General features: G+C 42.6%; 1 protein-coding gene across 11 annotated transcripts in view; it reads right to left on the reverse strand.

Annotated features, from left to right (window-relative positions):
- Nucleotides 1–25,312, reverse strand: part of LOC125006529 (band 4.1-like protein 1) — a 93,308-nt gene that overhangs the window by 43,471 nt on the left and 24,525 nt on the right. For all 11 annotated transcript variants that reach the window (XM_047582639.1, XM_047582642.1, XM_047582638.1 and 8 more), the window contains exon 2: nt 752–916. In XM_047582639.1, the coding sequence (XP_047438595.1) occupies nt 752–790 (39 nt within the window). In that variant the 5' untranslated portion in view covers nt 791–916. The remainder of the gene's footprint in view (nt 1–751; nt 917–25,312) is intronic.

The following is a 25,312-nucleotide window of genomic DNA, read 5'->3' on the forward strand; positions in this document are numbered from 1 at the left end:
CAACGATTCCCACCATACGAAGCAGAGTTTTCTCCATAAACACCTTTCAGACAGGTCTATACACTGCGCGGCTGGAGGGAAAGCTGTCGAGCAGTTTGATGCAGAAGTGTAATCCACATTTACGTTTTCATCTTAAGAATCTTAATTTGACTGGATTTCAAAGTGCTGTCTGTTAATGGGATGTATATCAAAATCTATCTAGCAGAGATAGAACCAAGTCACTGTTTTCTAAGTCCTAAACTTTCAACTTTAAACTGTAATTTAACAATCATAATACTGTATTTTAAATTTAAATGACAGGCCATATTTACTTTTTAAGACAGCTGGGATAGGCTCCAGAAACCCCCGCGACCCAAGTGAGGATAAGCAGTAGTAGAAAATGAGATTTACTTTTTAAAATTTGCATTTATTTAATAAAATAAGTTGCAAGTAAACTCACAAAATGTACTTCCATATGGGACTATTAACCAATTCCATCGAACTCATCCGTAAATATATTCTTCCTTTTAAACTTTCTGTGCAGAATAAACATTTTATAAGATGCAGAGTTCAGCCTGTGAATGTTTTCAGTCACCCAGAGGTCATAGTAAATCCAGAAACAGTGAAAGAAGAGCAACTGGACATAGAGCTTCCTGAAGGCTACTTGGACAAAATCAAAATCTCTCACTTGAAGGTGAATTTCTACTTTGCATGACCTCCTGGAAGTCTGCGTTTTTCACCGTAATATAACACTGATAAGGCCCACGCTGACCTGTTTGGCCATCTTGCCGTCAGAGGCTGAGTCCTGCATGCCTGCTCCTGCTCCTGCTGCTGCTCCTGCTGCTGCTGCCCCCTGCTGTCTGGGAGGACTCCTTAGCTCGTTCTCTTCACCTCACACTCGGGGAATGCCTCTCTCGTTTCAGCAAGTAACACCAACCTGAGAAGAGACAGAAACGTAGCAAACATACACATCAGTTTAGACATAAACTACATTTTAGCAACTTTAAGAACATAAAAGTGAAAAAGCACCAAACGTGAGTGGGTTCACCCTAAAAATGAGGATCAATCACCAGCACTCGGATCAAACCTTCATTACACATTCTGAAAGCTGCACTTTCTTAAAGCAACACCATTTACAGAGACATTATTCATAATTCACCTTGCCGTCAAGGACTTTAATTATAAAATCCCTCACTGAGCAAGATAATGATCATTTATTTCAGCAGGACATGTTCCCACACAATGATGATGATTACCAAAAAAAAAAAATAGGCCATGAGCACCACTGTTGGTAATTCTGGTGAATTCTTTCGCTTATGAAATTATTAGACCAAAACGAGATGTATGAGAGTCTCTCATCCATGAGCAGATAGCATGCTTGTAATGTTCCGCATGTAATCGTAACTGGAGAACATGATAAAGCAAATAATATAAAGCAGTGACACAAAGACACATGGTGAGTTATGGAGGTTTATTAATCTGTCTTCAGTCTTTAAAGCATTTTTTAATCAGGTGTCAGTTTTCCTAGAAACCTGCTGCAGCATGTTGTCTTGACTTGCCGGTTACAGGTGTGGGAGGATAGAGCAATAAACGCAACCGACGCAAAGGCAGCGAGCAGCCAGTTTTATCAGTTTAGAGAGGCGTGTGCTGCAGGCACGTCCAAACAGAGGATCACTACTAGGAAGTCATTCGAGAGAATGAACTGGAACCCGCGGGAAGAGTGAGGAGCAATTCCCCCGTGTAGAGTTTTGTAGTTGGCCTGTAGAAATACTGACTCACACACCGCGATACGCATTCGGATGATATTCGTGACAGCAGCAGATCCTTGGAGAGTGAGCGCAGTTTCTAAACTAGGTTGCAATATAATAGTTACAATATGTGCAATGAATTATATGCAAGATTAAAATAATAACAAAACTATAGTGCAAAGGCTCCTGTTAAGAAGACAGAAACAGATTTTTACATTTTACTGCCTCTTACATTGATTTAAGGCTTGTCTTCCAAATCTCTGCAGAGCTACAGTATTTGCACCATAACAAAAGACTTATGTTTTAGGAAAGGAACCTTTTTTTTATTATTATTATTGTGTCAGATTTTATTTGCAGAGCTTTAGAAAAAAACGCTGCAGTATTTTGTTCACATTGTAGATCAGTGGGGAATAATTTATGTGCTCTTCCAAGTCTTATCACCACTTCAGCGGTATTTTTGATGTCTTAGAAACCCATGATGTTTGGATATGTACGTGAGTGTGTGTGTGTGAGAGAGAGAGATGCAAAAATAAAAATCACAATGCATTGATTTCTCCTCACATGATTGTGGAGAATGGTGATCTAGCTAGAAGCCTCTCAAATTGCAAAAAAAGCTGATATTTTTTACGGTGAATGATACAGATACAAAGTACTCATTTCTATTCAAGTGAGGGGGAAAAAAAAATATAAGACTTGTGTTCTCGTCACCACTAAATCCACAAAGAGGCCCCCAGACGGATACTTTTATAACCACTGGATATAAGCAGCAGATTTCCCAGCGGGTGCAAAGGATGCTTATGACCCTGGAACATGTTCTTGTGTGACCTTTGATCAAAGGAAGGCACCGCACATAACGTATCCTCAGTGGGATCTGCTCACCGTAGCATACAGGAATAATGTGTGTGTGTTATAGAGGTCCCCAGATAGACTGAAGGACTTTCTATATAATCCAGTCTCTATCTGACCCTGGAGGTTTCTCTGCTCCATCAGCAGCAAATCACATCAACATTACGCACCTGGGGATTGCAGGCGATCGTGGCTGACGACCGAGGAAAGAGAACAACCGGTTCACACTGGTTCAGAGGAGAGACAACACCCCCCCGCCCGCCCGCCTCGCCGCCCCCCGAATCCGAGCCAGCGAAGGTCTTGAAATATTGCACGTGGTAAAAGAAGTGTGAACGCCTCCTCCTCCTGCTCCTCTCACTCCTCCTCCTGTGCTGTGCTGTGCTACCACAACCGCCCCATTATTAACAATCACAGTGATTTGACAGAAATGAATTCCCCTCCTCAGGGACCAAAGTGAAGCATGGAGTGGTATGTCCGCCCCGGGCCTCATTTCCCCCTCCATGTCCGATCCAGCTGGGCAATGAGCTATAAGTTGCTAAATCAATTTTCTGTCACTGCCTGAATTGTGGGTGTGACTGCCAAGTTTACTCCATGATCGCAGGGGGAAAAAAAACTCTGTTGTGCCCTGATGATGATGGAAACAAACTCAACGCCATTTTTTTATGTGTGTGTGTGTGTGTTTTCACGTTTTGCCTCCCGGTCCGATTCAGCTGAGCTGAAAATAACGAGTGTCTCCCCTGTGTGCATTGCAGGTGTGCGCTCTCTCATCCTGTTCAAGAGAAACAGAAGCCGACGTCCCCCCTCACTTAACATCCATCTGGGCTTCATGACACACTGCATCCATCTACAGCCACTTGTGTGAATATATCTGCCTCGGTTGCATCACGTTCGAGGAAACGAATCACCTGCAAACAGCTGCAGTCGAACCGTTTTGTGAACATTTTTTCCCACTCATCAAGCCAAAGGAGACACGTTTTTAAGCCAATACCTGAGTCGATGCTCCCTGTTGCTCTGAAGTGGTCATAAAGGATTTGTTCAGACCACGTTGGGCAATAATGAAAAAGACCTTTGAGGGCAGGAGAGCGCACACACACAAGCAGCTACGCATAATAGTGAATACAAATTGCATAATCCAAAGTTAGTTTGTGGTCATTGAGGTCCCTTATTGAGACATCTTCTCATGAAATCAGATTAATTAGCAAATTAACGGAGATTGATGTCATGGAGGGAGGCAGCAGAGCTCTGTGAAAAGATTAATCTCCTGTAACAGACCATTAGCCTCAATCGCCTCTATCAACCCCACCGCCTGAAAACCTCTGCAGAGGAGAAGAAAGACGCTTAAAGAGCAGAGCGCACTGTATGTTTCCTCTGTGTGCAGTATTCTGACAAGGTTTGTCTTTGATATCCACCATCAGTAATAATAATTCATCACGGGGGGGGGCGTATTGTTTCCTGGGAGGGTTATGAAACGCTACTGTTCTCTAACAAGCGCAGCATTTTTCCCTTGTTTCTTTTTTGCCTCTTCCTCCTCGTTCTCATCAGAGCCACACTTTAATCTGGGAGAGAGGGAGCATGCGTGTCTGTGGAAGAGTACTGGCTCGGCGCCAAGAGGCAGTTGCCATGGTAACACCACAGAGTACTCTTTCCCTTCACACCCGATTGTCTCTCTCCTCGGAGGAGTGACAGAGAAGCGGAGAGAGGCCGGCCGCAAAAAAACAGGGAGGGAAGACGAAAGGCCAAAATAGGAGGCGAGCCCGAAAAAAAAAAAAAAAAAACAGGGATCAAGGACAAACGGGGACGATAAGAAATGACAAGAGGGAGGAAATAAGGTGATGTGGCATTGCGACTCAAAGGAAATGTCAAGCAGGCTCCCCGCTGATAAGCAGCAAAGGTGAGGCACGCGTGGACGGACGGACGGGAAGGACCGAAGCAGATCTGCAGCCTGGCCACTGCTGGTAAACCTCGTCGTCTGCCAGCAAACACGAGCTCCTCCTCGTCTCAGCCTTATCCGAGCATCTCAGCGAGAGTGCACAGTCATCACTGTTTGGCCAACTACAATCCCATCGTAGCTCTGCGATCGTAATCACATTTATCCATTAGCATGCACTCAGCGCGCCGTGCGGTTGAGTAATGACAGAGAGTGCACTGGAAAATTAAAGAAACATGAATGCAATCCTTGCTAGATGATGTTAGGTGAAAGGCAAACGCTGCAGCCTGAGTGAAAGGCAGAATGTACAGTAGCACTGTTGGTGGAGCAACACTGATGGTATATGTTTGATTTGGGTGATATAAGTGATAGCAAGTAATAATTTGGATTATAAATACAGCCCCAGTCCAGGGCCCGAGTTCATATATGTAAATCTGTGTCAAGCCATTCAATTCAAAATGTTTGTGGTTATCAAAGATCCCAAAGTCAAACCTTGACTCCTAGCCCAAATATAACTGTGTTAAATTTCATCACTTTGCAACATCAGCTGTGGAGTCGTGCTGCGGTATTTTGCCATCTACAGAACACGCCTTATGGCGTTGTGGGATTGTTAACAGGAGGTACATGCCACAGACAGTGAGTACATCTGCATACGTGGAACTGAATAAATGAAAAGGACACTTAATAATAAATAGGAAAAAGCCTCACAGCACGGTTAGATTGTTCATTAATAGTACAGTACTGCTGGGAACTGATTACGCTTGAGCAAAAACCTGCAGGGTCAGTGAAAGTGTTTGGTTGGGTTTTATGTGGTGATGGTCAGAAGACGGAGTCATACGCGTCCTCTGGGCGCTGTGCAGTTTAATATGTCTGGTTGTTGGACCATCCAGCTGTTGCAGAGGTTGAAACACGCTCCCATAATAACATCTAAATGACGAGGTGAACAAAATCTGGGCTGGTTTGGGGGGAGGGGTGGTCATACTGGCAGTGAAATAAAACCATAGTCCATTTACTGTTCCTCAAGACAGTGTGTGTGCATGAGTGCAATGAATGTGCACAGCTTGGGCCTCTTTCTTAAGAGTAGAGGATCAAATGGCTTCCTAGCAGCCAGATGCAGTTGTGGTCGATTGCTGCATCGATTCACTGGATAATTTAAGTACGTGTGGTAGGTAATTCCAGCCTGGATCTTTTTTCTTCTTTTTTTTGACATACTAACACGCTAACACAGAAGAAGCTACTGGTGTGATTGCCTTCCTTTAACGTTTTTTGGATATACAAAGACGTGGATGACTGAGAACCTTCAACATGACGAAGAAGAGCATGATGAAGAAGAATGCTAATGTTTGAAAATTAGGACTAAGACTGCAGTGACACTGAGGATAGGTAGTGAAGAAATAACATCGTGTGATGACCAGAGTTTCTACAATTCACACAAAGGACAAAACATCTGCATCAGACTAGTCCACGGGTAATGAAGAAGCTGCAACGCACCGATTGAATTTAAAGTGAAGACTACGGAGAAGAGCCGGACATAAACAAAGCCACATGCCAAATGTGAAACAAGGGGTACAAATCTCCACAACCAATGACAATAATAGTTTTGTGAAAATCTTTTTCATATTAAAGTAACATACTTTCAAATAAGATCTCTAAATACATTCAACCAAATCAAACCGGGACGTTGTGAAACCGAATCAATTCAGAAATCAAACTCATAGTGGAAATTTGGAAATCCCAGTTCTCAACTATGTGACGTCGGCCTCAAGTGTGTCGTTTTTGCATTAGGTGTTTCTTGCATTCAAGTTCAAATGATGCCTGGGGTTCTCTATCCATACTCTAAGGTCACCGAGCATCTGCTGCAGTACTGGACGGCAGCTCATCACGTTGTCAACAGTTCTGGCGCATCCTCGGCGAGAACAGCAGTGATTCAGTCTGGCGTGTCTCGGCCCCACTGATCTGAGGCACAGAGCTACATGTCAGTGAGAGTTCATACTGGAGGCTCAAGGACACTGATCTCATTCGCCAACATAACAAATAAACACATAGCCTGTCGCACACGCTGGTAGCTAGTGTCAACTCTGAGGGAAGCCACTCAGGTGTAGCTCCAAGCCTTTTTTTATTATTTTTATTTTTTTAACACAGAACTGAATGAAGAGAAGCTGTGTGCGTTTCCACTCCAGTGGTAATCTTTTCCTTGGATGACAATGCAGCCCTTGCACTTATAGTAACCCCTTCATTACTCCACGAGGTTTTCCTGGGTTGTCTTCTGGCAACAGATGATGACAGATGAGGCCGCGTTGGAAAGATTGCGTGAAGAGTCACAACCCTGTAGTATGTCTGGAATCTCCCTCAGAGGGGAAAAAAAGGCCATGTTTCTTTTTTTTTTTACGCAGCTGTTGCAGCAACACTTGCTTGGCTTCCTCTCGTGTAGGGGTGTCAAACATACGGCCCAAGGGTAAAATACCAGGCCAGGTCCAATCTGGCCCAAGGGATGAATTTGCAAAGAAAGAGGAGGAGAAGAAGGAGGAAGAGAGAGAAGAGGAGAAGGAGGTGAGGACACAGGAGTGGAAGGAGGAAGATGAAAATGGGAATGAAGGAGGAAGAAGCATAAAGCTTGTTACACACTCCACGAGAAGCGAGAAATTTGTTCTCCCAGGAGAGATTAGTGGTCACACTGCAAATGTTAGCATCTGGGTGTTCACAGAGTGGCCACTAGCGTTAAAGCTTTTCTGCATTAACAAAAATCTCTTCCAATTTCTGACCAATCACAGTTGCCGAAAACCACACGAGAAAAAAGTTGATGTAAAATGATGTCATTTTGGAGCAAAAATAAACTTCTCACTTTCTCTTTAAGGAGGGTGAGAAGAAGTCGTTGGGCACGGAGGAATAAATTCCTTCACAGCTTGTAAACAATGGGATGTTTTTTTTGAGGGGCGGGGCTTAGCTGGAGGCAAAAGATCTCAAACGCTATAGCATGTAAATGGCGGTTAGCATTTTTCAACAGTTTTGGCAAGAATGGACACTCACTCCCCAAGACTGTGAGTTGACTCTGACTGATGTGACTACATTCACCGACCCCTAAACTCTCACTCACTGGATGTACGATATGAGCAAAGGACACAGAGGGGACGAAGTCTGGTCTGTATTTATCAAGTGAAGCCTCTTCAACAAAGATATTAGTGGAACCACTGTGGAGGGAAACGTCGTAAACGCAACTTTTGCTTGGACACCCTTGACACATACAACTAATGTTGCGTTAGCTAGGGTTAGCATTAGCATTACGTTACCCTACAGTAACTTCAGTCACAATTTAGTCTAAACCATAACGTTCTCCAGGCTGAAACTGATAATGCATTACATATTAATCTTATCTGATAAGAAGTGTGTGCATTGTTGATGACTGTCTGACTCCAGTCCTTTACGTTAATCACCAAGGTTGTCAACGACTGACAGTAGCTGGTATGTGATAAAACTTCCAAGTTAGTGTTCTTGATTTTTTTGATTTTGACACCAACAATACAGCAAGATGACATTTTCACGACTGAAAGTGGCAGCGTTCGCCTCAAGCTTCCCTCTGCTTCGCCTCCAGCTAACACCATGACGTCACTGTCACGTAGGTCACAAAGGGGTCTATAGGAAAAGTAGGGAGGACATTTTTAAAATCAAATGAGTCTGACACCACTGCTCTAGTGAATCAAATATCGGAATCTAGATATAAACTCGCTCTCAGATGAATGTCAACACACAAAGTTGTGAACAGAGAGCAGAAGAGGATGACGATCAGCAGTGGGCGTCGTATAAACTGTTACAGAGGCATCATCCTGTCGCAATGTATCTAATGGAAGCTGACCTTTCTCATGCTGTGCTGGAAATCACTGGTGCATACATGAGGACGGACACCTCGCCTCTGATGGATATGTCCCTTAGGGTGCCAAGCACCACGCCCTGCAGGGACTACAAATGGAAAGATGCATTTTATCGTCCCCCCCCAGCCTCGCAAACCAATACCGCGTTAAACGAGCAAAAGTACGGCGACAAGAGTTTAGAGCGGAGAAATGAGGACATGGGTGTGGAAGCAGAAGGGGACGTCATCGACACGAAGCTCGGGGGCAGTGAGACATGCGGTGGCAAGAAGAAGCTGGTTTGTGTGAGTGCTGTCAGAGCTGGGCTAAATTCTAAAAAGCCACAAATATGCCACATGCAGCACAACTTAAGTTCACTACCCTTCAAAACATTGTTTGGGAGATAATACTCTTGTGTTTACAACTGTTGAAGTTGCTGTTTCTTTTCACTATCCACTTTGTGTCTGAACAACTCTCAATAAGCTAAAATTCCCTTCTCCAAATGTAAACAATCTGAGGACGTTTCAAGCTAATATTCATAAAAAAAAATAAAAATTTATGCCACGTCAGATCCATACGATATGTGCACCGAAATTAATTTGGCGTCTGTCGTGCGTGTGCATGTGTGCCGCCTGTTTTTATCAGTTCCTGTCAAAAAGTGCTGTCACATTCTCAAAGGCCAGGGTGTAATTGTCTCGGCTGGAAGCCCGCGCTGGGCTCCGGTTAATGAGAGACTGTCACAATGGTTGCACTTCCCAAACCAGATTCAACACCACTGTAATAATCTCCGGGCGGGAAAATTATTTCCTGTAGCTCACAACTGCTCTTTTGGTCGACAGTGAAGTGCTGACGGCAAACAACAACAACAAACAGGTCGGTTCAGTTTTTGGAGGATGTTGTCTCCACAAGAAAAGTGTACTCACAAGCATTTTAACTGTTCAGCGTCGGACAGATCACAGAGATGACACATCACCTTTTAGCCCAGCGACTGTGGGCGGGTGGTGGACTGATGAAGAGACGTTTAGGAAATACATGCATCGGTTCAAATCTGTAAAACAAGATTCTCCTGCAGCCGTCGAGCTGCTGTCTGATCTCAATTAGTGGGAGATGAGTTTGACACAATTTCCATCAGAATTCATCTGATGGCCCAAACTCCTTGAGGTTTTCCCTCAGCATGGCACACACACACACACACACTCCCTTTGAAGAAATACACAACCAAGCACACACCCTCCTACGCACCACACCCTCCCTCTCCCTTTGATTTCAATTTCTTTTTGTCCTTATCTTTAAAATTCATATTTATTCTGCAACTTTTTAAGTTTCGATTTTTTGTTGTTGTTTTATTTACAAACCTCCTGTTTTTTCTTTTCTTACACTTTTTGCCTGGGGTGTATTATTTTTTATGCAAGGAGTAAATCAGCTGCTTTCGAATCAACCGGACGAGACAGAGTGATTGCAGGAGCATTTTTTTTTTTTTTTTTTTTTTTTTTAGAAACACAAGCCACAATTTCCGCCCCCTTCAGACGTGCACCTTGTTGTGATGAATGTTCGACCGGTTGGGCTCATGTATGAATCATTTTCCTAAAAATTTAAATGCAAAAGTAACAGCCGACCTCTTATTAGACTGACTGCTGTCACAAACATTTCGGTGAAGTTTCCAGCACTGCATAAGTCATTTGAACTCATACATGAATTACGCATCACAGCAAATCTGAGTGAATAGATTTTAGGCCATTTCAGAACAAAAGGCTACAATTATCACCCTAATCAAGCCGAACATAAAATGTTTGTACCTACACCAATCAGGCATAACATTACGATCACCTTCCTAATACTGTGTAGGTCTGGTGCTGGTGCTGGTCTGGTCTAGGTGGGCACTACATATCTAAGAAACATTCACACTGATGAATGAATTCCAGGACCAGATGTTTCCCAGCAGAACACTGAATAGTCACAAGATGGCCAATGTTATTCACTTCTCCTGTCATAATGTTGTGCCTGATCAGTGCAGCTAAAGCTTTCCACACACCAACGGCAGCCAACTCATATCAGGAGCTATTTTGGGTTCAGTGTCTCGTCTAAAGACACTTTGTTCGGTGGAGGGGTTGGGACCAAAGCACCAAGGCTACTACTATGAAAGGACAACTTCCAGGCCCTTCTGAGCCACATCAGTTAGTAGCTGAGTCACTATCTCCACTAAAATAGATGCCTATTGCTAACTGGTGCAAGGTAAGCATTGTACAGTAAAGTAATGAAAAAAAAAACTGCAAGGTTTTATAATGTCAAACCAAAACAATGAGTTTAAAGATGTGGAGTTAAAGGATCTTCCACATGGAATATTGATTAGTGCAACGTTATCTCAAAGGCAATAAATTCATTGATTCATGACTGTTTTCTAACACATTTTTGTTTGTCAGCTGTGGTGCCATCCCTAAGAGTTCAAATCAGTTTTATTTATATAGCGTCAAATGCAATCCAACATGTCTCAAGATGCCTCACAGAGCCCAAGCCAACATTTATTTCATGGACAAGAACTGGATGCCTGAATGATCAAAAGCCCTTCACGTCACCAGACAGACAAAGCCAGGAATGTAGTACAACAATGCATTTATATTCCACGTCTGAAAAGAACGTGAACGTGTTGCTGGTGTGTCTGTCCTTATTAAAGTTTTGAGAAACTCAAATATCTTTTCATCTCAGTGGGAAAAGCATTTACACTGCATGGTTCTTCCCAGATATTTTAGACGATAGCAGGGAGATAAATGCCAAAGTCTGTTGTGAAATCCATCCCTTCCAAGTGGGGAAGTTGCAAGTCTTGCTTCACGATCCTGTTGTAAGAACTGACACAATACCTGCTTTGTTTCCCGCAGTGTTAGCCCAGCTGGCACAAGGCTCAGATTAGTTTTTTTTTTCTTTCGTGGAAAAAGGATCTGCAGACAGAAAATGTACTCTGCTTTTAATGAGAGTCCCATTTTGGTCAATTTCCAATGACAAGGAGTATGTTTCAGTGCAGCTCACAGGGATGAAAAAGCCCCCTTTCATCTTTTGTGATGCTTTTTGATGTATTCAGGGTTAATCTATGTCCCCAGTAACTTTACTCAAGTCAATGCTATGACTTTTACTTGGTGAGGAGTTCGGTGCTGAGTCCGTCCCACCCCAAAAGTGACAGTGAAGCCTTGTGTCAACCTGCATATGCATAATATTATGCTAATGGTCTTGCTCAACTGCATTTTGCAAGAACGCGCCCTTGTAACAGAGTTCATCGCAAAGAACTGTCCTCCGCGGGAATAAATCCAGACAGAACAAGCCTCAGTTATCTATTGTGGGAAGGACACAACTAACTGCCTCCTTACACGGAGCGGCCGTTTATACACACAGCAGTCACCTCCAAGGTGGTTTTTCCAATTTCCTTTCACCCTTAGAAGTCGTGAAGAGCGCCATAAATCAACGGGAAAATGGTAGGTGACGGTGTGTCCTCACAGCGGGACTCAGCTCTTCACAGGGTGCCTTGAGTTATAACCACACTCTCGCTGTGTTTATCTCAGGGGATCAACATGGATCAGCTGGTGATACACGTGTGATATTGTTGGGATTCCCACGCGGAAGTCTGAAGCTTTAATGTGAATCCCAGTAAATTAGCTAAAACTACATTGTACAGACGACTGCAGACAATTAAACTATTCATATTTATATAAATGGATTCATTTAATGTCGACCTTTTTGAGGTTAATGCATAAATTGGAGTAGGTGGTGATTCATAGTTCAAGAAGCAAATTATTTCTCTTTTGATGCACTAAATGGAAAGATAAAAGCAGCTTTTTTCACCCCCAGAACATTTCTAGACATATGCTAGTTCGCGGCTGCAGACTTTTAATAAGAACTCAACAGAACAACACTACAGCACGATCCAAGGGGAACAATTCAGAAAACTTAAAGAGGGTCGCTGGCTATTTTGGCACAAATGGGCTCATCCCCCAGTGGCTGCACTCTCTGCCAGCTGAATACATCCTGCTGCCGCCCAGCTAGCGGGAGTAGCACTCAGCCACTGTTGGCTAATGGAGTGCTTAAAGTGAGAAGAGGCAGAGCGACTGTGGGCCTGTGCATCAGCCTGGCCGGTGTGCTGCAGGTGCAGAGCGTCGCCGCACAAAAGAGGCAGTGGCTGGAGTGCTTGTGTCGGTGTGTGAGTGTTTGTTTTCGTGCCCGTTTCCTCCCCACTCTTTCTACACACATGCTCCTATACAGTACCCTCCCTGGGCCTAATCATTTTCCATCATTCGAGGAGAATGGCAGGCATTCCAAAATGCTTTGGTGACGGGCCAATTCACATTCTCCATGCCAGGTTGCAGGAATGCAGCCGTGCCATGGCTATCTAAGGCTCTTCCACATGGATGCAAAATGCCGCAGTGCTTTGGTGGTGTGAAGTGAGAGCACGCGGGGAGAAGAGGGAAGAGGAGAAGGCTCATGTAGCAAACCACCAAAGTGATCCACAACCAAGACATTATTTCACACAGAACAATGTGGCAGCAGAGCTTGCACCGTCACCCACTGTCGCCGTCATGGCCCATTTGAAACTCGGCCTCCACTGGGAGAATGTGGCACAGGGCCCACACCATATGGTATTATAGGTGGCAGGGTGCAGCACCCTGCAGGAAAAGCTGAGCTGCAAGAGGAAGGATCCTGTCCATTGGGCTAATTAACGTCTCTGTGATAACCCAGGCAAGAGACCCTTCAAAACACATTACCTTTGGCAAACTGCTCAAAGAAGCTAAAAAAAAACACCAAACTTTACATAGCAGAACAGATGGTGGTCCGTGATCTTCCCCGTAGATGCATCGACACAAGGTCTAGGAGGTGGTGTGTCTGAGGCATGACTCTCTTTTTTTTCTCTCTCGCTTTCCATTTCTCCCCCAATGCCCTTTGTGATCCGATAGGTCTGGAATAATAAGCAGTTGCCGTGTTATCTGCTAACAGCTCCATTACAGCGAGCAGATAAAGCTGCTTAGATCTCAGCAGGTGCAGCTCATCAGCAGCGCTCAATAATAACACTGGAGGCCTTCACAATGACATGTAATTAACATGTGAGACTAGCTTTGAGAACTCATCAGAACATCCGGACCGGAAATTAGCTCCAGAACGTTTAGCATATATATTAAGGTCGTACTGGGAACGTGCTCGCTAGTTGGTGGGTGTTGGTGGGTGTTGTCAGCAGCTCATATTGGATGCGGTTTTCCTACTAACACAAACATAAACAAAGTATAGGGTATGAACTCTGGTTTAAATGTCTTGCATACGCAAGTCAATCAGGCAAAACATTATGACCACCTTATCATGTCGGTCTCCCTTGTGCCTCCAAAACAGAGTTGTTCTTAGTGGGGGTTTGGTCCTATGGGTTGATGGCAGGGCTACATACATACATACATACATAGAGCTACATATTTATGTAACATTCACAGGAACACAGGAATGAATGTCAAGTCCAAAATGTTCCCAGCAGAACAATGAATTGTCATAAGACGGTCAATGTTATTTACCTCTCTTGTTACTGGTCATAATGTTGTGGCTGATCTGTGTGTATATACCATTTGAACTGCAAACATTCTTCACATGGGTCGGATGTACTGAGGCTTTTGCAAGTTTTTCAGGCACAGACGTGGTGCATTTGATATATTTTATACATTTTGTTTCCTGTATCGATCCCTCATGGGGAAAATTATTTTCTGCATTTATCCATTCTGAAGCTGTGGTTTGACACCTGTGCGTTGCCTGAGCGGTTTAGGGGCGTTAGCTGCTTCCTGAAGGCACCTCAGCCTCCAGCATGCATGTTAAAAGAGATGAGTCGCACTTGACCAGTTAAAGCAAAAGGACTGAAAAAAAAAAAAAAAAAAACTACTCAGAAATAACACGATGTTTAATAACAAGATATTTCAGAGAGATACGGTTGGTGTTCATTAAAGTGAAACTTTAATGTTGTGCTCGGTGAACTGTGAAATCTCTACGGGTGATGACTGCACTCTAAAGATAAGACTTTACAGTTTGCACTGAGCTACATTTAGAGAAGCATCAGCCGTGTCAGCAGCTCCACCCTCCACCTGCTCTAATGGGAGTTTTCTACCAGCTATCGAGGTCCCCACGTCAAACGACTGTACGTTCCTTAATGATCAGTCAAAAGGCTTTTTTTTTTGGTTTCTTTGTGGTACAAAACCTATTGAGTGCACAGATTTTTGAAGAAAACGGTGCATGTGAAGAGGACATACTGCAGCATTTCAACTGGGGAAGCACCGGATGGCCACAGAATTCTGACTGCTTTATTAAAATGAACATTTGGAGCCCTTGTTTGCACCGTAATCAGATTCACCGGTCGCTCTTCTGTTGAATTTCTGACAAAGTGTAGCTGCCAGGGAGCATTTGCCATGGAATTAAACTGCACTTGCTGTTACCACGGTAACCACAAGTGTTGCCAAATCTGTCAGCACTTAAATATCTTAGGCATTACCATTTAAAAAGCACCTGTTGTATAATACGCCAACTGGTTAGAAATGCAGATGCAGTGTCTCACCCCCCCACACACACACAAACACACATCTCTCTTTTTTTTTCTGAGCTGCGTCGCTTGTTATGAAATGATTATTGTGAATGTGCTAATCAAGGCACAAAAGCAACTCAAAAGATTTTTGTAAAAACACCGAGTCTTCAAAATGCAAATGCAAACTGATTTTTTTGGCTGGTTTTCTATATTTGCAAAATGAGCATACTTTCAGGAAAAAAAAATGTTTTTCTTTAACACCGTTTCCCAGCCAGAGGCACAAATCTTAGTGAAACATGAGGAAGCTGCACCCTAACATAACATATGTGTGGATGGACTCACCTCTGAATGGTTAAACATCTGTAAGGACGTACCGCAGGGTTCTGTGTTAGGTCTGCTGTTATTCTCAATTTACGTTAATGATTTGGGTCATGATGTGGGCGGAGCTAAATCTCATTTTTATGCATTTGATGCAGTGGTATACTGAGGTGCTCAATCCATAATGGAGGCCCTTACCAAATTGCAGACTCTTTTTAACATCATCCAGCTTTTTCACCTAAAATTGCTTTTAGACTAGACTAAAGATTGTCTTCTGGTATAAATATCTAGACGTACGGACAGACGACTGCCTGTCTTTTAACCAACAAGTGAAAAATCTTCTCAGAAAGCTGAGGTCGAAGTTAAGGCTTTATTTTTAGAAAACAGGAGTTGTTTCTCCTGTGAGGCCAGAAAGAAATCAATTTCTGCAAACTTCCCGATTATGGCGATATTTTATACATGAACGCTCCAGCCCATTGTTAGAGGATGTTGGACAACACATATCACAGTGCTCTGAGTACTATGTACTACATACTGTGTATTCCAGGACTGGCTGGCCCATCACTGCCTCTGTGACATGTGTCATTGGTACCTGTTCATCTATAAAGCCATTCTAGCCAAGCTCCTTTCTTGTATTGGCTCTGTGATTGCTCAGAAAGCCGGTGGTAGCTTCGGCTTGAGATTGCAAGATGTTATACTATTATCTGTAACAAGTGTAAGGACTGAATTGGGAAAAAGTGCTCGGCTCCTCTTACCTGGAACAGACTTCAACAATCTTGGGGAGACTTATCCCGCCGTCTCATTTTAAAGTTCTCATCACCTCGATGATAAATCCATCGGTTGGTGCTTGTCATTGTCTGCAGCTATTTTAATGTCATCATTTGAACTGGATTAATATTATTTTTAATGTATTTGTTGTTGTGTCCTGTCTGTAACTATTTATGCTGTTGCTATTTTGGCCAGGTCTCTCATGAAAATGAGATCATTGATCTCAATGGGACTAACCTGGTAAAATAGAGGTTAAATAACAATAAATAACATCTAGATTATTCTGCCATATGAGCGGCAGCCAGGGTACTTTAAAAGGGAGAATTATCCAGTGCTATATGGTTTTTCCTTGTAACCGAATCCTGCCCAATAAGAACCAGTGGCTGCACACAAATAATCCGTTTCACAAGAAGAGATAAATGTGTGTTTCAGTTTGCCTGGTGCAGAACGTGTGTGTGGCCCTGATCCAGAGGCTGAGTGTTTGTTTGCTCTCTGTGGTTTGAGATTTGCCACGGCACACTCTTGCCTGCCATCGATCTGTCCACCTCTAAGTGCCCTCTGCAGCTTGTCCTTAAAAAGCAACACACGGAGTGGGTCCTGGGCTGCCGGCAACACTGTTCAACATCTGTGGCACAATCTGCCAGCGGGGGCTAAGTATTTATGCCACAAGGTCACACAGATGCGCAGTGAAGTCAGAGGACGGGAGGCACGACATCTGAACCAGAAGGAATTTCTTTCTGGTCATGTCAGTCAATTTTATAAGAAGAGAAATTAACATATTAGTGGCGCATTAACAAAAATCCCTGAGTCACGCACACACACATATGCATTCTGTTGTGTGACCTCGGCCCGATCCATAACTTGGAAACTCGGGGAAGAGATCAAAGCAGCAGTAACACTGTGGCCGGCATCTGAAATGCGGTCGCAGGAAATAATTTAAACCTGAGGAGGCGGCTTCAAAACTGTCGAAGATCCCGAAAAATCCCCAAAGAAGCACAAGAAGAAAGCAAGTAAAGCAAGTTTGACGTCAGTGCCCTGTCGGGAACAAAGTTATCTGCATTTACCGTCGATGCGAACCGAATATAAACTTGAGAAATATATCCATCCCAGGCGCATTTACAACAAACAAGTATTAAATGAAATTTTTAATCCATCGACAGCATTTTAGGTACATAATTACTGTGAGTTAATGTCGCGAGGCTGGATATATTATTTCAAAGATGCAATAACGGTTGTTGAATTACGTGGCTATTAGCAGCTAATCCTGTTTTAAGGCTGCAACTATTATTTGCAAAAATTGACCCCAGCAACAAGAGAAGCTAAAATAAATCTTCATGTTCTTCGTGTTTGGTCGAGGAATTAATCAATTAGCCTGATTGTCATTCTGTTTATTTTCTCTAGGATGCAGTCGTCTTGTGCTTCATGGCCGACTCATCTGTCCATTTTAAAATTTTCTTGCCACCATATCTGAAGCGCAAAGCAATGCAGTTTTTGAAAATATAAGGGCGGCCAGGAGACTGTTGCACATGTCATTAAGAGGCTTCCTTGCATCTCTCTGAAAGCATAAATTGAAGATGAGATTGACTCTCAAACCCATTTATTTTCTTCTCCAAATATGCAGCCTGACTGTAACAGAAAGAAAATCTGAGGCTGTTTTGTTTCCAGCCTTCTCAAATTCAAGCTAAACCCTTCATTTGAACAGTCAGCTGATGTTTTTTTAATCAGCATGAGAAGGCCCACTTGGTTTCAAGAGCCTGAATCAAATCCACAATACTTGAGGAGGGCCCCCATCATAAATATCACTAGCTTATTCACAACAAGGCAAACAGACATTTGAATCATTTGAAGTTGTTTTCGTTTCAGGGCCTCGATATAAAGACAGTCTGCTGGAACACAAATGGACCATTTAGAAGTTTTCTTGCATATTAAAATGGTATTCATCAGGGCCGTGTAAAATGTGTGCGCCATGGGAGAACGTATGGCTCACAGAGGGCACCGGGGAAAGGAAAGGGCACAACAGTGCCGCTGTTATGACAGTGAAGGAGTGTTTTCACTCCTTGTTAATAACCACAAGCTCCTGCCGTTTCTGGATTTAAAATTTTCACATCTCGGTTTCAGGTTTATGACCGCACTGACCTCAGAGCCGGGTCAACTGCGCTGCAACAATCTCAAACGGAAAAGGCTGATTTTGACCAAAGCCTAAACTAGTCTGATATCTCTCTGTGGTTACAGCCACTGAGTGGCAAAAAGTGACAGTTGAAAATAGAGATTAGCAGCATTAGTTTGAATCATAAACATTAATAGCATCTAAAATGTAAAATTAAATTTAAAAAAGGTGAAGAGCTGTTGTGTGATTGACTGAACCAACAGATTTAAAAAGCAGTCAAAGATATATTATAAGAGAAGTAAATGTATCGCTGCATTAGATGAAACAACTGGAATCCAGGCACAGAAACCTGGTGTTGTGGTTCACATTTAGTGTCAGGTAATATTAATTTATGCTGTATTTTTTTGATGAAGTTACTTCTTATGTTACGCTCTGGAGGCTGTCAGATAAGTTTGTTGATGTTGTTGTTTTGTCGTAGTTACGGCCGACAGTAACTATTTCAGTTCCAACAATTAGTGTTAGCATCTTTTATTTAGCTACATTTATAATAACTGAAATGACTTAAAACTAACTTAAACTAACTGACACTGAGGCTAATCCACTTTTCCAAATGCATACTAGTTCATATGGATCATTGTTGAGCCCAGTTGTCCTTAATTTATTCTGATAACCAACATTTTTCTTGGTTTCTCTGTATTTCCTCATACAGATACTAGGATGTGCAATAACAGACTTCTACATATACTGATGCTGTTGTTCCATTCTGTTCTTTTCTATTCTACTCTGTTCTGTTCTGTTCTATATATAGGATATGAAAACAGATTGAAGCGAATAATTATAAGAGTTGGACTTGAGCAGTGGAAAAACCACAACACAAATCTCGCCTCAAACCAGCAGCATGGAAACACAGCATGTGTCTATGTTGCTGAAAGTCTGACTCCTTTTCATCTGTGTTGAATTTTAAATCTAACATTTCGACACTCTGCTATGATTTCATATTTTCCCTGGTGGGTAAATGTGCTTTCTAGCTTAAAAATATTACAGCCAAACAACCTGTGGCTCAAATGGACTTTTTAAAAATACATTTAAGAAGGTCCAGGCTCCAATTTCACCCCTGCAAATGAACCACAACACTACGGCCTAAATTCAATTGAGGAGTCAGTGAAATGTAACCCCCCTTTTTTTTGTGACTGGCACTTTAATTTTATTTTGCTATGCTTAAAGCCCGAGGTATCCTTGAATTGCACAAATACAGCGGTCATTGTTGCAGCACATTTGGGTGAGAGGGGCAAGCCTTGGGCAAGCTGGAGACATTTAGTAAGAAAAGTGAGTCTTCTTTTATTGACTCCGTGTTAGACGTTCACACGGCCATTTCTGCAGCCTGACGACTTAGGAGGGAACGAGCCGAATCCATTTATGAATGATTTTTGATGATTCTCCACAGAGACGGACACCGCGCATGCATTCGCTCTAGTGCCAGTCCTACTCAGACCACATTTCACCGTGTGTTACCATACGTAGGAGCTCTGTAACGGCGCACTGTACAGTCTCAGGTTGTGGAGATGTAAAACCCGGGGCAGAAACGATCCGTGACACATCCTGACAAAGTTATGCAATGTGAAGTTGTTCCAGAATCAGACAGGAGTTCACACAGGGACGCCCAGCGGACTCCTCACTGCTTCCATGAACATGTATTCCTTTTGGCCAATTGCACAGGGGAACTACAAGCGCACATCAACACGCACACTGCGTAAAACATATCGACAGCTCAGGCAGATTCTGCAGCTCGAAAAAGAAACTCTGACTTTGTTCACTTGGGAAGAAAAAAATAAATAAAATGCACATACAGCGTGCAAACTTGAGCGCGGACCCACACACTTGGACGAGCACAAGCTTCCTGCTGCAGAACACGCACACGGGCAAACGCACACTCACGCATCAGTTACTGCAGCCTGTGTTTATGTGAAGGCACGAATGCTATCTCAGTTATCCTCCCACCAAGGGCATGGCAGGAGAGAGACTGCAGCACAGGAAACTTTCTGCATCAGTCAGTCGGTGTCTGTCAGTCTGAAAGCACGTTACACAAATACCATGAAAAACTGCAGCAGAAGACGAGCCGGGGAGGATCACTTGAAAGGCATACATCACCGAGATTTACCAAGTCAAGAGAGGTTTGGACACGTTCAGAGGAGGAGGAGGAGTGAAGACACTGGTGGAGGGATGCTGAGGTTTTATAGAGGAAGACCAAAGAGGAGGTTTATGGATGCAGTGAAGGAGGACGTGAAGGAAGTTGGTGCGTGAAAAGAGGATGGGGGCCCCTGAAATATCGATCTTCGCCTGTTTTGGTGGTTTTTGAAACAGCTTTTGGGCTGGAAACCAACCACTCCCTCTTTCTTGGTCTTTTAAAACATAAATGGTTAACGGCAGTTTTCTCATCAACTCTTAAGCCGACAGCAAACGGTTCACCCCACGGTATAAATAGGTATAAAGTGCAGTTTTATTTTCGTTTGTTAGCTCACAGAACTAATTAGCTACAGCTGTGAAGCCACAGTTGTCAGTGCAGGAGGTGAAATAGCTGGTTGCCGAATTAATATGTTATTTTATCAGCTTGACATTATTAATAATGTACAGTTTAATTAAATGCTTGCTTCTGTTAAATAAAAATTAAAAAAAAACATTTTGTATAAGTGACAGGCTATGACAGGTGAACGCTGTTGTTTTTATCTAACAAAGTAACAGCTGACAACATGAAGCTCAAAGTGATGCCGCACCGACAGAAAACTACACAACCCGCAGCTTCTCTCCACTTCACCTTATTATGAGAAGACTTTATTTGGGAAAGAAATGGAAAATGCACATTAATGAACAGTACGGCGTACTTGTAAATGTGCCAGATTATAGCCTGAAGGCTCGTTTCCATCTGAAGCCCCATTGGCAGGTTGGATGTAGTTGTGAGCAGACACAAAAAAAGAAAATAAAGAGCGACACATTACATGTGAGAAATGTAGTATTAATGAAAGGAAAGAAAGAGATAAAAAGTTAAAGTGATATAAAAGGAACATTATACAGGATCACATGTCTGATTACGTGTAGGTCTTTAGATGGCTCTCAAAGGTTTCGAGGCCAGAGCTTTCCCTTATAGAAGGAGGTCGGCTGTTCCACACAAGATTTCCTTTGTAAGACAGTGAATTCTGACCCAACGAGGTTCTTCTAAATGGAACCACACTCTGGCGGACCAGGTAGTTGACCTGTGTTTGATGAAGGTTTCAAAAGTCATGCAAAGTTTTTCACATTAACCTCCTGAGACCCGAACTTTTGTCTGGTATGCATTTTTAATTTCTCAGAGGCATTTGGGATTTTTAGGACCTAAGATGTATAAAAACTAAGCATCTTCTGGGATTATTTCATTATTTATATTCTAATGAAGTCACCCAATGTGTGACAAAATATGAAACTGTTTATTTTAATACTTGAACATGGCTGAGCAGAACCAGAACAATGACATCCCAACGTCCTCAAATGAGTAGCCTACTTGCTAATTAGCGACATTGTAGCTCGTTGCTATTAAATTTGCTCGTCATGTCAAACTAGAAACATTAATAAGAATAAATGAATAAGTTACATTAAATGAATCCGCTATCATGTGTTTACACCGACCAGTATATTGACCCTTTACTACCACCAGATGGCAGACTAGAGCGTCCACTAATGAGGACAACGGGTTTAAATGAAGGAGAACAAGCTGCGATAAAACCTAAAACTTCATGTCCCCATATGAGGACACGGGGTCTCGGGAGGTTAAACATATTGCAGTGGTGGTAAACGTAAAGATTTTTATCCAGAATTTCCAATGCTTTTCTTGTTGAGCTGCTCAACCGACCAGCTAGTAAACCAGCAGCTCAAATGTTAAAATATCATACATGTAAATGTCTTTACTGTTTGGGTTCAATCCCACAGCTCTCGTATTATTTGGGTGCAGTAGGCCCTCCATGACAAAGCTACCTGTTCAGCTAAGAACAAACACAGCTAGAGACCGAGGCAGGGAGGTTGTCAGACTCTAAATAGATCCACACTGCTACACTTCTAAGTAAGGAAGCGTTTGTTAACTAGATCACAAATAACTGAACTCATCAGTGTGAGGGCCCACAAGCAAGTTCAAGCGTGGCCAAGGCCAAACACTTGAAGCTGCACATCCACAGCGTTTGGTGCCCAAAAATTACACTCTGTTCAATTAGGCTGACCTGAGGTTCAGAGGAGGACGGATGCTCCGTCTCTAATTCGCCACATTTTCTGCCTTCACCCAAAATCTGAGCCAGACACCATTGAGTGTGTGTGTGTGTGTGTGTTTCATCTTGTTCTGTCCTCTGCACTGTTTGTTACCTTGCAGATCGATAGCGAACAAGAATCCATGTAATCTCCTGTTTAATATGCGTGTCCGGAGCTCAGGGCCATAATTGGAACCTTCAGTAAAAAACCTGCCAGTTATAAAATCTATCAGTCTGCGCTAAACAAGGACTGACCTGGAACCTGAGTGGATGAATAATTGAAGTGGAGAGGATGGATCTGAGTGCTGCAACCACGCTACCCATAATTCCTCTCAAAATTATCTACAAGATACACTCTGCAGCAACTTCTCATGTGACTCATCGACGTTAACATCCCTTGTGTGTGTGTGTGTGCATGGTGTTCCACATTTCCACTTGTGTTTTTCCCTCTGTTTATTAGCACCTATCAGCAGATATTAAGATCAGCAGATTCCTCGCTGGTTATGATTCCCCCCTTCTTATTCCCGTGAGCGCCCCTCCTGAATAATGCATTTCCCTCCTTAAAGGCAACCTCTTGGTCGTCCTCAGACATGAAGAGACGCCCTGTGACACCTCAAAGCAGCGCTAGGAGGAGAAAGACAAGTAACGCTACAGGAAAGCTCACTTTACTCTTTCTTTTTTTCTTTCACTTTTATCTTCCATCAAAACTGGGAGACTGCCTCCAGACAAAGCAGGAATGTTTGAAAATTTGGAGCCGATCTTCGTTGTGTATCCGATGTGACATAAGTATCAAGAGAAGAAGTTCAAAAGCATGTTGGTTTTGATATGTCTCGTGCTCACCAGTTGTGAAATGTTGCTAATGTGAATGTGTCCCTGGGGCCTTTGCCGCTAAATAACGACAACTCCAGAGTTGTTCCTCTGTTTTAGTTCAAAAAAGTTATGAAAATGTTTACATATGTGCATCTCTTCCTTCCCCTACCCTTCCTCATTTTCAGTCCTTCTCCTTCTTCATCTCAATCTTCTCTTCCTTTTCCTCAATCTCCCCCTCTTCCCATTTCTCCTCACCCTTCTACTTTTCCTTTTTTTCTCATCTTGATCTTCCACCTACTCCTTCTTCTCCATCTTCTCCACCCTCCACGTTCATCTCCTCTTCTTCATCCTCCTCATCCTTTCTTTTCTCCTTCCTTCTTCTTCTTCTCCTCTTCCTTTGCGTATTCATCCCACTGGAGACAGATTGGATGCTCTGGTGTGACACATGTTTGACCACCCTGCTCTTTAAATGTACCCAGGAAATTGGTCTATAATGAAAATAATCAGTAGTTGCTGTCTGATAAACAAAAGGCACCACAACCGAAACAATGTAAAAAACAGACACAGTAGCACACCAGAAAAACGTTTTCTCTTATATCAAATGATTAAATTATCTAATAATATCAGGTAGAACAAAAGACACAGACATTTTCTGCAGCTACTTATCCAGAGTGGTGTGAGCGTTTTTTTTTAAGTAGATTATCTAATTTCTTTCGCTGCTCTTCTGGACCACGAGAAAAAAAAAAAAAAAAAAAAAGTGGGATATTCTTATGATTCACGCTTTATAAGGAGTTAATAAATGATTCATGAGAGATTCAGAGTTTGTTCAAAGTCTATTAAGAAGAATTCCTTAAATCTTTAAGACTGCAGGTACCAATATCTATGATGCATTTAGAGGGGGGCAATAAAATATAATGTCTGCAGTTATGTATTTTACTATAATTATGATACTATAACAAAGCTCACAAATTTTGGGAAACTAGTTTTGCGTTAGAGGTATTGACAGCAGTCGTGGATAAGATTCATTTGCAGGTTTTAGTTTTTCACGTGATCAATATTTCTCAACCTCCGCACAACCTCAGTAAAGATTATCCACAAAAATAATCTAAAAATACTCAGCCTCCATTTAATGGGTGGAAATAAAGGGTACTTATAAATATTGTACAACTTGGTGTAAAGTGGTGCATTAATGTTTGCATGACTGCATATAGAGCATTTAAGATACTTATGGCAAGGCGATAAAAACTAGTCCAACAAGCAGGATCTGAGTAAAAGGGCTCTGCCTGGAGGAGCTGCTTCACTTTATTATCTTGTTCTAATGTTCTTCACTCGTCTCCATCAGCCACTGTAACACAAAAGCAGCAGTGCTGGACACCGGAGAACAAAAGCCGACTGTATGTCAGCCGGACATAGTAGAACTTGTACAGTGAGAAGAGGCAGCAGCACACCAAAACAAAAACACCTTTCAGTTTTCTGCTTCCTCCTTCCACGGGCTCAATAGCTGGCAGGCTGCCGCCTTGAAATAAGAGAGGCTGAATGTGCTGACCCAGCACTCTGCAGGTAAATGGCTATCTGTCCTGTCAGCCTTGTACAAGGAGGGAGTGAATTCTAGTGACATGCTCACTCTCCCCGCCACATACAATCACACACCAGTCACGGACAAAACAACTCTCAATGCTGCATCCTTGTGTATTTGCTGCAGATTTATTAAAACTGCATGAGAAGAAAAAAAAAATGCAAAAACCTAAGAAGACATTTTTCAAAAAACGTGTACTTGACCTTTCTCCAGGCGTTGTCTGCCACAATGATGAAAATACTCTAAGCTGCATGGCTGGTATATAAATAAGAGTAAAAGTAATACAGTGGCATGCCAGCATAATTCTTTTCTTTTAGGTATCTGCCTGTTCACTAATCTTCAGACTAATCCGCACCCTAATGATTTATTAGCTCAGAATTATACCCAAATACCACACACACACACACACACACACACACATACACAATGTTTGTATAGCTGTCTTTGTGAGAACACTCATTGACATAAAGCATTTCCAGCCTCTAATCCCAACCATCTGAACTACTCCTACTCTTTACCCTTACCCTAATTGTAACCCTTAAACAGTCTTGTAAACAAGTGAGGACCGGGACCGAAATGTCCTCAGTCTGCACCAATGTC

This window comes from Mugil cephalus, chromosome 4 (assembly GCF_022458985.1).
Source record: "Mugil cephalus isolate CIBA_MC_2020 chromosome 4, CIBA_Mcephalus_1.1, whole genome shotgun sequence".
NCBI lineage: Eukaryota > Metazoa > Chordata > Actinopteri > Mugiliformes > Mugilidae > Mugil > Mugil cephalus.